At 39.8% G+C, this 14,063-nt stretch overlaps 1 protein-coding gene across 1 annotated transcript in view; it reads right to left on the bottom strand.

Annotated features, from left to right (window-relative positions):
* NEB (nebulin) overlaps nucleotides 1-14,063 on the bottom strand; it is a 225,010-nt gene that overhangs the window by 155,351 nt on the left and 55,596 nt on the right. Inside the window, exons 28-37 of the mRNA XM_060302454.1 lie at nucleotides 13,092-13,403; nucleotides 11,878-12,084; nucleotides 9,876-9,980; nucleotides 8,017-8,124; nucleotides 6,734-7,045; nucleotides 5,959-6,165; nucleotides 5,379-5,483; nucleotides 5,086-5,193; nucleotides 3,895-4,206; nucleotides 2,554-2,760 (exon numbers count right to left, since the gene is read on the bottom strand). Coding sequence (XP_060158437.1) covers nucleotides 2,554-2,760; nucleotides 3,895-4,206; nucleotides 5,086-5,193; nucleotides 5,379-5,483; nucleotides 5,959-6,165; nucleotides 6,734-7,045; nucleotides 8,017-8,124; nucleotides 9,876-9,980; nucleotides 11,878-12,084; nucleotides 13,092-13,403 — 1,983 coding nt within the window. The remainder of the gene's footprint in view (nucleotides 1-2,553; nucleotides 2,761-3,894; nucleotides 4,207-5,085; nucleotides 5,194-5,378; nucleotides 5,484-5,958; nucleotides 6,166-6,733; nucleotides 7,046-8,016; nucleotides 8,125-9,875; nucleotides 9,981-11,877; nucleotides 12,085-13,091; nucleotides 13,404-14,063) is intronic.

Raw genomic sequence — 14,063 nt, 5'->3', positions numbered from 1 at the left:
CAATTGATTTAACCAGTTCTCCTTTGATAGACATTTAATTTGTTGTTTCCAGTTTTTTTCTACTATAAGCAATGATGCCATATCTTTGTGGTGGGCCTGGAGATGTACAACCCAGACACTCACTCAAGGAAGGACTGGTTGCACCAACTACTGGCAGACAGCCTCCAAACTGTCACTTGCTTCAAGGTTTTGTTGCCTCACTCAAGAGCACACTCTTCCCTGGTGGCCATCCAGTTACTCATCAGAGTGGTGGTACAAAGGCCTGGCCATTCCACCCAGTTCAGGACACGTCCGGCAGGCCGTATATACTCAAGAGACCTCTGGGGCACTGGCATAGGCTTTGTAGGGCTGGCATCACAGTCGGACCCCTCTTGCTCCCCCCCTTTCTTTTTTTACATCTTTATTAGCGTATAATTGCTTTACAATGGTGTGTTAGTTTCTGCTTTATAACAAAGTGAATCAGTTATACATATACATATGTTCCCATATCTCTTCCCTCTTGCGTCTCCCTGCCTCCCACCCTCCCTATCCCACCCCTCTAGTTGGTCACAAAGCACCGAGCTGATCTCCCTGTGCTATGTGGCTGCTTCCCACTAGCTATCTATTTTACATTTGGTAGTGTATATATGTCCATGCCACTCTCTCACTTTGTCACAGCTTACCCTTCCCCCTCCCCATATCCTCAAGTCCCCTCACTGGTATTGATCCCTGAAAAATGCCTTGTACTCCAACTTCCATCTCAGCATCTCTTTTTGGGCACCCTAGCCTGCAAAAAATATTACCGTGTGTATGTATGTGTGTACATCTTTGCACATACATGAGGATTTCTGAAGGGTATTGGGCAACTGAAGTTTTAATTTTAACAAATATTAACAAAAACTGTTGACTAGAAGTTTACATTAACTCCCTTTCCAATACTGTATATCACACAACTTTTTAAATCTTTGCAAATCTTATAGGTGAAAAATGCTATCTCTTTGTTTTAGCCAGGTTTGATTAAAAAACCAAAACAAAACTTCTGCTAGAGTCTTTTTCTAGATCAGGGGTCAGTAAACGTAAAGAGCCAGATAGTAAATAATGTTAGGCTTTGTGGGCCACAGAATCTCTGTTATGAACTACTCAGCTCTGCTGTTGCAGTGCAAAAGCGGCCACAGATGATATGCAGATGAATGGCTGTGTTACTATAAAATTTTATTTACAAAAACTAATTTTCTGACTTCTGATCAAGTGATCTGTGTCATCTGTGTCATCAACATGACAGTCCCTAGCCACACGGGGCTATCAGTCACTTGAAATGTAGCTAATGTGAATGAAGAACAAATTATTAATATTAATTTATTGAGATTTGTCATCACATGTGGCTAGTGATTATAGTATTGGAAGCACAATTCTAATGGAAAGAGCAATACTTAGTCATTAGAGTACTGGTTCTAGTCCAGACCAGGTCATTGACCTGCTGTGTGTCTTTAAGGGAGGTGCCTTGCCTCTCTGGGCCACCCTTTCCTCAACTCTGCAAGAAAGGGGTTCAACCTGATGACCACCAAGATATCTCTCAGTGTTAGCATTTGCTATTTCTGTGATTCTCATCTTGGCACGATTATTTTAAAATGGTAATCTTTAACACTGAAAAAATGAAAGGCTTAATTTAATATTTAAAAAGTAAACGTATGTTTGTGGTAGTTTAAATTCTAAGTCTTAAAAGAGACTTTTGCCTTGTGTCAACAAGTCCTTTCCAAAGAGGTTGGTCTTCTTGACAAAATTCTTTCTTAGAAGACTCCAGAGGATTTACTCAGAGACTTAGCGTAATACAGCTCTATCTTTCTACATCATTTCCTGCAACTGTTTCATGTTCAGATCCAAATTATTTTTCCCCTTTTTGGTTAATCAATGGCATTTCTAATTATGATCCACAAAATATAACCAATGCTGTTGCAATTATTTTATTTTTGCAACTTAAAAACAGATGTCCAAGGGTGATGTACTTGTTGGTCCTGAAATCAAATTATGGCTAATTATGTCAAACTACAGTAAGGCTTTTCTGAAGGCTGGAGTCATTAATGATCCAGGGAAGTACTAGTGGAGAGCTATCGCTCTCAGCATTGCCCAGAGAAGGTCCTGGCTCAGAATGCTGCTACAGCCATGTAATCTAGTTTTCTTTTATTCCATCAAAAGAGCAAGGAAGCAGGGGTGGGCTGCAACACCCAGCTGTTATCATCAGCCCTACAGTCTACTGATTCAGCATAATGAGCTTCTACTAACTTCGCCTTAGACAAATGGGACTCATTTTCAAGATCTGCATCGAAAGAAAAGAGTCCATACTTATTTTGTTATGTCTATTAGGTAGGGTGGTTCATTGAGCATTTGGAGAGGGCACTTATTAAGACTAATTTGTATCTTTTTTGTTTGTTTTTTTAACTACAAGACCCTTTTTCAAGGTAGAGGAAACATTAATTATGATGCTGTAAAACTGTTATCAAAACCTGTAGATTAAATGTAGGATATGCCTGGCTTATTCCTGATGCTTATGAAACACTACAATATTGAAAGACTTACTTCGTTCATAATTTTTGCATTATTCTTGGCCAAAACCATGTTCACTGAGTCCATCAAGGTGGAATACTTCAGAGTGTCTGGGTGTTGGCGGTACTTCTTTTCACTGATAATCGCCATGGCTTTCTTGTTTTTCTCAGCCTCCAGGGAGCCCAGAGGGAGCCATCCAACGCCCTTCATGAAGTCAGCATAGTCAGCTTTGTACTGATTCTGCAAAAGAGGAAAAGTTCGAGGATGAGAAGAAACCAAATCTTCCAAGAACCATGAGCGGGCATTTAATATTCCATGAGTTCCACTTCAGTTTTCAACTGATAGCATATTCAACTTTAATTACTTTTAACCCTAAACTTTTTTTTTACATTTCCTTGCATGAGGAATTTAAAACAAGCAGCAATATCTTTGTGATTTATTTGCTTCTCTCAATGCCTTCATAAAGAAAAAGTGCTAAGAAATACCAAATAGATCAATCTACCATGTGACTACTATCTCAAGAAAGGTGACCATGCTGGACTAACTTTCTTACAAAAATCCCCAAGTCCCCTTGGTTAATAAGAGACTTAGAGGACTCCATTTCTCTCTTTTGGTATAAGCCTTTGAACAGCCACCATGGTTACAACTCCTTCGGGTATGTCAGAAACCTCACTGATACTTTGTGCAAATTTCATTTTTTTCCCCTCAAATCAGACATTTCCCCCTATAACTGTACCACGGTTGCTTTCATTTGGGTACTTATATACCTCCCCAGCTATAGCTCATCTCTTACGTTTCCAAAGAGAAATATAGGCTCGGCATGGCCTGCATTTGGTTCATAATTTATATTCACTTTCCCCAGCTACCAAAGGGCCTCTATAGCTCAATTCTTGGCTTTACACTCTCTGTGCCTTCCTCACATTTATTCTAATCGCTGTTTCAGCCATCACCTCCTTACTATTTCATCAGTAAGATAGGCAATTATAAAGCTGGAAATGAAAGCTGGCTGGGAGTGAGGGACAGTAGCTCTCAAGTTACCTGACTTTCTGTTTTACCTCTTACTCCTTAATCAGGAACTTTTTATACTTTTGACTCTCTCTGCTAGATATATTTCCTTCAACACATTCTTTCTGAAACCAAATTTCATGTGTTATGGCTGATCTAGCATCCAATAATGCTCACAACAATAATAGATAGGGTTCATCCCTTTGTGTTAAAAAAATAAATTCAATCTAAGGTAAAAACTGAAACACCTCATTGGGAAATTACATATGAATTTCTTTCACGATTTTCAAAATGTCATTACTTATGGTCTTTCATGATTTGCTTATTATCCAAAGTAAATGCTCTGCAAATGTTGTGGCTGTCACGTACATCACTTTGAATCTGCATCATGTTTTTGGCCAATTCAAAGCTCATGGCATCAGGAAGCATGTTGTAGGCATGGATCACGTTCCTGTAGTTGGTGTTGGTGGCCACTTCCTGAGACTTCTTGGCTGCCACCATGCTGAGCATGTCCGCCGGGGTGTGGAAGGATGTCTTGGATTTCTCGTACGCCTTCTTGTACTCCCGGTCTGACTGCATCTTGGCCACTTGCATGAAGTGCACCAACTTGGGGTCGTCCTCTAGGCTCCGGAAGCCAATGTGTTTCCCTTTGACTTGTTCATAGGCTTGCCTGTACTTGTACTGTGGATGGAAAAGAAACATGGTGATGAAGATAGTGAAAGAAAGAGAACAAAATATAATTCACTACGTGCCATTAGCTTTGTCATAGGTGTAGGGTTTTAGAGCTACTCTAAACTTACAAAGGGAGGAGTTGTTGGCGGGGTGGGGGGACTGGGAGCAAATTTTTTTTTTTTTTGCGGTACGCGGGCCTGTCACTGTTGCGGCCTCTCCCGTTGCGGAGCACAGGCTCCGGACGCGCAGGCTCAGCGGCCATGGCTCACGGGCCCAGCCGCTCCGCAGCATGTGGGATCCTCCCGGACCGGGGCACGAACCCGTGTCCCCTGCATCGGCAGGCGGACCCTCAACCACTGTGCCACCAGGGAAGCCCCAGGAGCAAAATATTTTTACTTCAAATTTCTTGACAGACTTGAGTCCATGAGGGGAAAAAATCATCTAGAGTTAATCAAAGTGATGTGTAAATAAGTTGTTTTAGGGTTATTTAGAAAAGCAGCTTTTCCCACTCTGCTGTGTAACAGCGGAAAGGGCTGCAGGCACCACTTTTCATGGTGCGCCTCTACATTCAGGAAAGAGCTTGGTAATGGATCTTCTGGGTAAAGTGCATAGATCACATCCCTATGTTTGCTAGGAATTGCCCATAAACAACTTAGGCACTCTAAAAGTAACTTATTTTAACAAGACCCTGTCACTTTTTACATTGAATGATGAACAAATAATTAGAGCATCCTTGGACTGGGTGAAGGGAGGTGTCTTGTGTGTTACATGGAAGAGTGGTCCCACCAACACTGGACAGAGCTGATTACAGCTCCTGCATACACATGAGCTTGGCTCATTTGCTCTTTTTCTCATTTAGACTAAATAAGCATCAGTGAAAGCACTTACATCACTGGCAATGTCTCTGGAGGCTCTTGCAGCCTTTATTGGGATGGCATCAGGCCTCAGGTCATATCCTTTCTTCTTTTCTTCTTCCCAGCCAGCTTTGTACAGTTTCTAAATGATGAAGTAGAAAAACACCAGCATCTTGTTAGTCGCGTTAGAATGGGGACCCTAATTTTAAAGTGGTTGTCATGTAGAAGACAGATATTCCACAACTACTAGTTCCCTTCAAACTCTTCCCTCCCCCTGCCACCACCCCCCACTCCCTGCATCTTTGTTGTTGTTGTTAATCTACTCACATCACTCATGGTGATTTGGTTGACTCTGGAGAGTAAAATGCCTGGAGTATCAGGCATGACGTGAATGGTGGTCTTGTCTTTGTTCCATTTTTCAGTGTAGAGCCTCTACAACAAGAAAGGCAGGCACATGACTGTACAGCAGGACAAATCTGCAATGTGCTATCAAGAGGAAGAGACTCACATCTCCATGGTAGAAGAGGTTAAATCTGATATTGGAAAATGAATGAAATAGCAAGAAGATGGGCTGATGAGACTGGACACATGATTTTAAAAATCATCAAACAAGGGAGCCCTCTTCCACTGAAACAACAAAGGCTATCTTGCTCCAACCACACATTACATAGAGTTTCGTGGTTCTAGCACACACTCAGCATGAGGTTGACAGACAGCCTGGGGTTGGTATAAGTGGGAGCTCTCTAGACACGATGATGGTTATAGACTGCCCCCTCCTACCACCACCGCCACGACCACGACCATCAGAAAGATGAAAACGCTGATGAAGGTCGAAGTGGCACTGCCTGGTTCAATGGTCTGAGCACTGCAGGGGTTCTGAGGCTGAGGCCAGCAGGTGAGTTCTTACCTTGTTCATAATCAGTTTGTTACTTTTGTTTAGTGCTTGTTCCAGTGTGTCCATGGCGTATGTGAACTTTAGCTTCTCAGGGTGCTGGCGGTACTTCTTCTCGCTAAGAATCTCGCCTGCTTTCTTTGCCTTCTCCACCTCCGGTGACTCTATGGGCACCCAGCCGATCCCTTTCATCCAATTGGTGAAGTCGGATTTGTACAGATTCTTCACAACGAAAAAAGGAAATTCTCGTTTCAGAAAGAGTCAGGGCATGGGTTTCTTTGACCAGATGATTTGCTCATTTTTAAAAAGAGGAAAAAAAAAAAGGATGGGGGGACTGGGAGAATAACCTGCTTTTTATTCCCTACCATCCTTCAGAAAAAAATTAATTACAAAGTGATTGTATTCATGGTGGTTTTGAACAGAAAATCCTGACCCAATAATTCCTTTAAAAATTTAACTTTCTTGGGGGGAACGTTAACAGAATTTTGCACTGGAAAGGATATTATATAGCACCCATTTGGACCTGTTAGTCTTTCACAGAATACAACATATATTGGGTCTAACTTCCAAAGTTTAAGTATATATATACATAATAACTAAAGAAAACTATATATATAGCTCAAATGAGTGAAATCCTAAAACTCCAAATTCTGGAGAGGATCCCTAATTACAGTGAGCCCAACCAGGTTTAGGATGGAGTAAATGGAATTGCTGATTTCTAGTTCTTCTTAGCCATCAGCTAGAAATGGATAACTAATTTTATGCTGACAATCTGATGACAGCTACATACGTCACTTTGAATCTGCATCGCGTTCCTGGAATGCTCCACGTTCAAGGCATCAGGCAGCAGGGTGTAGTGGTGGAAGGGTTGTCTGTAGTTGGTGTTGGTGGCGACCTCCTGAGATTTCTTGGCTGCTGTCACACTGAACATATCCAAGGGGGTGTGATACTTGGTCTTGCTGGCTTCATAGCCCTTTTTGTACTCACGATCTGACTGTATTTTGGCTACATTCATGTAGTGAACCAGTTTAGGATCATCCTGAAGACTGAGAAATCCAATTTGTTTGCCTTTGGCTTTCTCGTAGGCCTCCTTATATTTGAACTACATGAAAAAGAAGGGCAGACAGAGGTTTGATAGGGTAGATTGTATGAAATACTAAAGCATTAAAGTGAATTTATATCACAAATTAAGCAATAGCCAAATTCATTCTGAATCTAGGTAACACCTAAGTTTTTTAATGTTTTTAAGTAAACAACTAGCAAAGTATTTCCAATGGATGGTCTTGAGATCTGCTCTGGGGATAATTAAGAATGGAATAAATTGTAGTTTATATCTAGATTATTCATAGGTGGATTCTTTGAATACAAACAAAGGTTCCTGAAAAGTTTCTTAAGGATTTGGTGAACATAGTTTTTATTATCTGTTTCTATGATTAATTTGCATCACCTTATAAACTATTTGCATAATTCTGAGTAAATTGCAGCAAAGACATTATAAAAATTAGTATATTGGACTCCAAATGAATTTCTACTCTATCAAGGTATATCAATTCCTATAGAAAATATAACTTAATTTATAAAAAGTAATTAATTAATTAAGTAAATAAGTAAGCAGGTAACTGAAATGCTGTCGTTTAATATATAATTCTTCCTGGTTTTCCATATTTCACCAGATTTTTTTCTTTATGGAAATTATATTATCAAAAAATTGTATTCTTTTAAAATACTGGGAGACTTTCTTGATTTAGTAATATTTTAGTATACCAAGGCTTTTTTCTTAACAAAATCCAAATAAAAAGCAGTTTTCAAGTTCATAATAATAATACTAATGAGAATTCCATGTATTTGACAGTTTAAAAAAATTATCTTCTTTGTAACAACTTACTGAGTTTTTAAATATTTTTAAGATAAAAAAATCACTGGTACCTAAGATATTAGGAATTATTTTTATACTACAATTTTTTATTTGCTTCCTAATATAGCTCATATACATACACCATGTAAATATATATATACACCATGTGAATATTTTTTAAATATAAAGAGAGTTTACTACTTTCAAATTAGACTTACATTGCTAGCAATATTCCTTGAACTTTTTGCAGCAACAATTGGAATGGCATCTGGTCTCAAATCATAGCCCTTAGCAAGGGTTTTCTTCCAATCTGCTTTATACTTAGCCTTGAAAAAAGGAAAGATTATTTTATTATCTGACATAATTAAAAGAGGAATGAAACAGGAAACCAAAATCTTTCTTATAAAACATGTCATAATATATCCCTTTCTATTAAAAGAATCCAGAGTTAGGGCTCTAAGTTCATCTTTTAGAAATCTATTATTCTTTAAAAAAAAATCAGTAAACTATATACACAGTATGGTCTCAACTGCTGTAAAGAATGTATATGTGTGCATTAAAAAAAGCAATGGAAAGGTATTGCTTTGAATGTGGGATAACAGAAGATTTTAATTTTTTCATAATTTTCTATATTTTCCAATTTTTCTATAATAAGCATGCAGTGCTTTTATTTTCTTGTATTTTTTATAATGAAACATTTTAAACTTACAGAAAGATGTGGGTACTAAAATTAAAAGTTCAGATGTAGTACCACCCAGCTTTAATTAATATTAATTTTTAAATATTACTTATAAAAGCAGGAAAAAGTTTTAAATAAACCAAAAGCATAGAAATGAGTACTTTAAAAAATGTTTATTTGGAGATAAAAGAGAGCCTAAAATGTTAGGAAGAATGACTAAATCATCTTTTAAGAAATGAACAGGGCTTCCCTGGTGGCGCAGTGGTTGAGAGTCCGCCTGCCGATGCAGGGGACACGGGTTCGTGCCCCGGTCTGGGAAAATCCCACATGCCGCAGAGCGGATGGGCCGCTGAGCCTGCGCGTCCGGAGCAACGGAAGAGGCCACAACAGTGAGAGGCCCGCGTACCGCACGGGTACGGTGCGGTAATAATAAAAAAATAAATAAAAAAAAAGAAAAAAAAAAGAAATGAACAATTTTATCCAGGTTGGATTATGTCTTTAAATTAGAATTTACCAATTTGCTTTAAAAGCAAAAGGAAATAATTCATAATAGTAAATTTAAACATCGCCACCAATTAGAGAGAGATGCTAGTCACATACAAAGAAGAGTTTCTAAAGAAAATCACGGTAAACTTGTTTAGAAGTTTAGAATTTTAACAAATAACTGAAACAAAAGTTATAGAACTAGCAATACTTATCCTTACTACAGACCATGCATTCCTGTATTTTCCAATCCTCTCTGTCCTATTTTGTTTTACTTTTTAAAAAATGGAACACAACCTACTAGACTGATTTTATAACCCACTAATGAGTCATAGCCCACAGTTGGGAAAAGTCCGCATTAAGTGAAATGCATGGTAGGCTCTAGTCTCATATTCTATGATAAGGATCCAATCTGGAGACTGTTGGTTTGCAAATTGGTCCCTGTACATGGAGGGCAAGGAGAGCCTGAAAAAACAGGCTGACCACTCCAGCTTGGTAGGCGGCAGGTTTAATAAACAAGGGAACTTACATTCGAGGTTTGTCTTGGGCAGTCACAAGACAAGTAGATCTTCACACCCGCCTGCCAGAACCTTACAAGTTTATTAAGGCCTCAAGTGGATTCAGTGCAAGTGGTCTCAACAACACATTGGTCTCTCAAGGCTGTGTCCTTGAAAATGGCTCCCACTGTGGGAACAGTGGGCAGAACTTACATTCCAAGGATGGGAGGGGGTGAGGAGCCTCCAATTGCCCAGGTGCAGCTCAAGGGTCACGTCCTCTCAATGACCTCCTCCATCAAAGACTCAAAGGGTCCACACTCAGTTTGCTCCCCCTAAAATTCCCAGTGCTAGTTATATAGAACTGGAAAGGAGAGGCCCATGTAAGCAATACTAGATGGGCACCAGGCCAAATACTCACATCACTTATGTTGAAGGCATTGACCTTGGCTTGAATAAACTGCGGTACATCAGGGTCCATAGTGTACTTGTGCTTCAGTTTCTCTCCCTCCACCTTGTAGTTCACCTAAAAACAAAGGAGGCAGCGTGCAAATCGTATTAGCTAACATAATGTAAGTTTCATCTAGCACACATTCCTTTAAAAAGGAAGACTATCGTTTGTGTTTTTCCATTTATAAGGCAATTAGCTACATTATCACACAGAGGGAGTGTTGGCAGACATATTCATTGCTCATTCCACCCATATTTATTGGACAGCACGCTGATCAATAGGCAGCATGGTAGGTTCTGTGTTTAAAGTGGTTAAAAAGAAAAAGGCAGACCTGTCCTCTTGGAGCTTAGAGTCCAATAGAGGAAACAGAGAATAGCACATAAACTGTAAGATAGAGCTAGAATTCGTGATGTGTTGTAAATTAAATAACTTTAGGAAAGAAATGAACAGGGTCAGGGTGGGGGGTCAGCAAAGGCTCTCTAAAAAGGTAACATTTACACCCAAACTTGAAGAAAAGGGAAGGGTCCGGGCAGAAGAAGAGCATTCAGGGCCCTGGGTCTAGAAGGGGCATGGCTAGCTTGAGGAACTGAAGGTCACTGGGCTGGAATGTGCTGAGCGGGGTCCCAGGAGGATTAGACAGGAGGGGGGCGGGGGCACAGAGCTGAGGGCTTTTTCAACCAAGTTAACAGTTTAGATTTTACTTTGAGTTCAAGGAGAAGCTACTAAGGGGTTTTAAGTATAAGAAGGACATGATTTGATTTATGTCTTAAGACAGTCTTTTTGGTTTTTGTGTGGCCCCAGGCAGGGAGTCCAGGTAATGGATTATTACAGTTGTCCACGTGAGATATGGAGGCCAGAACTAGGGTTGGTGGCAGCTGAAAGACAGAGAAGTGCTCCAACAGGATGGCTGAGAGATTTGGGAGGCTAACTCAGTAGATGCGTTGGATGAGGGGGGTTCACATGGGGAGGTGTCGATGGTGACTGCCAGGTTTCAGGCTTGAGTAACTAGGTAGATGTTGACGGCATTTATTGGGATGAGGAAGACTTAATATCGTGAGTTTAGGGTTTTCCTAGCTAACTGGAAAAACACAGGGAGAAGTGACACCTCAGTCAGTACAAAAGAAATCAGAACAATCTACACCATTTAGTACCACTAGAATAGAATTAATCTTGAAACATCTGTGGTAATGTGGGACTGGTCTGAGAAATAAAATCCAGAAAACCCTCAAATCTGAACCGAAGAATGCATTCCCCACCTTCGAATATCTGGGGTTAAAGCCACAAAAAGTCCTCTCTTCTTTGTTTTTTACTTACCACTCTATTTCTGGGGGAGGTATCTTAGAACTCTGAAATTATCAAATGAGGGGAAGCACTGAGCATTGTAATTAGCCTCTGACTAAGAAAAAGGGTCCAGATAGACCTCGGCTCAGGAAAAAGACTCTGGATGACTCTGAAAGCAAACTGCTTAACTCTTCCCCAGAGGTGTTTCTCTCTCTCAGAATATCGCCCTATTTATTTTGCAAGGGGATTAGGACATTAGCCTTCTCCTCATCTGGCTAGGTAGAACTCTTACAACTCTCTCTCTCTCTCTCTCTCTCTATATATATATATATATAGAGAGAGAGAGAGAGAGAGAGAAAGCGCAATATATATCTTGGTTTGCAATTCAGACAAGGTCACAGATTATAATAGAAATAATTTTATTTCCTATGTATAGTGTAGGGGTCTGCTTATAAATAACATAGACTCTCTACATTTGGAAAACAAAGCAAACTTGGAACATCGTCCTTCTCTCCTTCCTGTTCTTCTTAAGTCCCAAGTTGCTTCAAAAGTAAAACCTTTTGATATACCTCTGAAAGCAGATGATTTGCTAAGATAGATGCACACTCATGAATTGAATTAAGAAGGATTGTGGAGTAACTGGTCATGGGGTTATTCATGGACAAAAACTCTTTGAAGGAAAACCACTTACATCACTTAGCTGCTTTGTGTTGTGCTGAGCCAAAACCATGCCCATGGAATCAGGCACACTTGTGAACTTGATGGTATCTGGGTGCTGTCGGTACTTTCTCTCATTTAATGCATTGCCTGCTTTCTTGGCCTTCTCAACCTCCAGAGAACCAAGAGGGATCCATCCAATGCCCTTGAAGCAGTTGTTGTACTCATCTTTATATACATTCTGTAAAACAGTAATCTCAGATGAGGGGATATCCTAGTGCATACTCAAGAGCTGTTTCTGGAATCTGTAATTCTATCCAGGGCGGGAATGAAGAGCAACCTGTCAGCATGCCTGTGTCTATACTGGAGCTTTTGGCTATCTCTGCCACAGAGCTTCTTACCCAGAATTTGGTCATAAGAAAAAGCAGTTCTGTTGTTAGAGTGCATTAACACTCCAGGAGAGAATGTAGGCCACATATTTCCATGGGTACTGCTAAAAAAAAAAAAAAAAAAAAAAAGTGTCTCTTCTGACAATAAATTGGGCTTTCCTTTTGATTTCACTGAGATCTCCACAACTTCTGAATTTCACCCACACCGTCCACCTGAGCTCCTCCATCTCAGGTGGAGAGAGACATTCTCATTGAGCAACAATAAAGGAACACAATTTTTTCCCTTTACCAAGGATGATTCTTACAAAAACCTGGCTCCTGCAGCAGGAAATGCTCTGAATATTAAACACCCTCCCCCATGCAGCTCTCCATGAGTCATGCTGCAATCACAAAACCCTCCTGGTTCATTTTAGATGACTCGTTACATACATTTACATGCATGAGAGTGTGACCTTGAGTTCAAAAATAGAAGAAGAAGAAAAAAAAGAACATTCCTGAATTCAGAAAGAATAGAGAATGCTCCTATTTTGCCTTATACATATTGCTGTCAAAGCAGGCCCACCAGGAGTAACCATTTCCTTTTGTTGAGAACCAGGGTGGCTTATATACTTAGTAGAACATGGCTTTATCTTTGACCCATAAGTTAATAAAGATAATATCAATGATTGTGATAGGCGCACAGAAAGCTAGTAAAACACAGCGTGTTTACCATGCCTTTGTTACTCTTTCAATGACGACTGTATATTTTAAAGTGCATTTTTCAAATACCTTATTGTATTGTGAAGTCTACTAAAATAGGAAGAAATGATCACCTGTTCAGTACCAGCATCTCTAGGTCTATAATGTTATATATACTCACATCACTCTGAATTTGATTCATATTCCTGGTATGCTCAAGACTCAGGGCATCAGGTAGGTATGTGTAGTGATGTATCGGCTGCTTATAGTTGATGTTGGTGGCAACATCCTGGGCCATCTTTGCAGCTGTAATGCTAACCATGTCCCCAGGGGTATGATAGCTGGTTTTGGTGTTTTCATAGTTCTTCTTGTATTCACGATCAGACTGTAACTTTGCCACATTCGTATAGTGGACGAGCTTAGGATCATCCTGGAGGCTTCTAAAACCCACATGCTTTCCCTTTGCCTTCTCATAAGCTTCCTTGTATTTATACTGTGGAGGCAGAATTTGGTTAGCAAAGTCCTAAGCATTGGGAACATTAGGTGGAGCGATTATATTCACACACAAAGGCATTCAGAATATTGTGATTTTCTGGAAGACTATACAAGAAATACAGTCCACACCCCATGCCCCCCAACCCCAGGAAGTTTAGACTGAAAGCATTTATTTCCAATACTGCTGGGTTATAAATGGGTATCATGATAAATTCAGGAGCAGGTTCTTTGCTTTGCTATGAATGCTATAGATGATTTGCATGTGGAACTTTATATAGAGCCAACTCTATTAAGTTTTCACACTTAATATAAACATAACATATTCCAAGATATAAGACTACATTCCAAATATACCTCTTGGTTTTCCAGGGATGTGAATTTTCCTAATCCAACATGTTAGTTCACATCACAGAATACTAGAAATACTTCTGTTTTCGATTCTGATTGGTCCAGGAAAAGGTGCAGAAGAAACTCTAAAGAACTGTACATGCAAGACGTTTATACTCAGATCTCTTTGGGGTGGGGGATGGAAAATATTACTATGTTTGTTGTCTCAGTTGACCTAATATGGTTAAACAAAAAAACCCTCTTCTTTGGCAGGTAGCTAGGCTTCCACCCAACCCCATTTCTCAGCAGCTACTCTCCAAGCTCACTGCTG

Source organism: Globicephala melas, chromosome 7, assembly GCF_963455315.2.
Source record: "Globicephala melas chromosome 7, mGloMel1.2, whole genome shotgun sequence".
NCBI classification, from domain to species: Eukaryota; Metazoa; Chordata; class Mammalia; order Artiodactyla; family Delphinidae; genus Globicephala; species Globicephala melas.
This window is presented reverse-complemented; position numbering and strand designations above follow the sequence as displayed.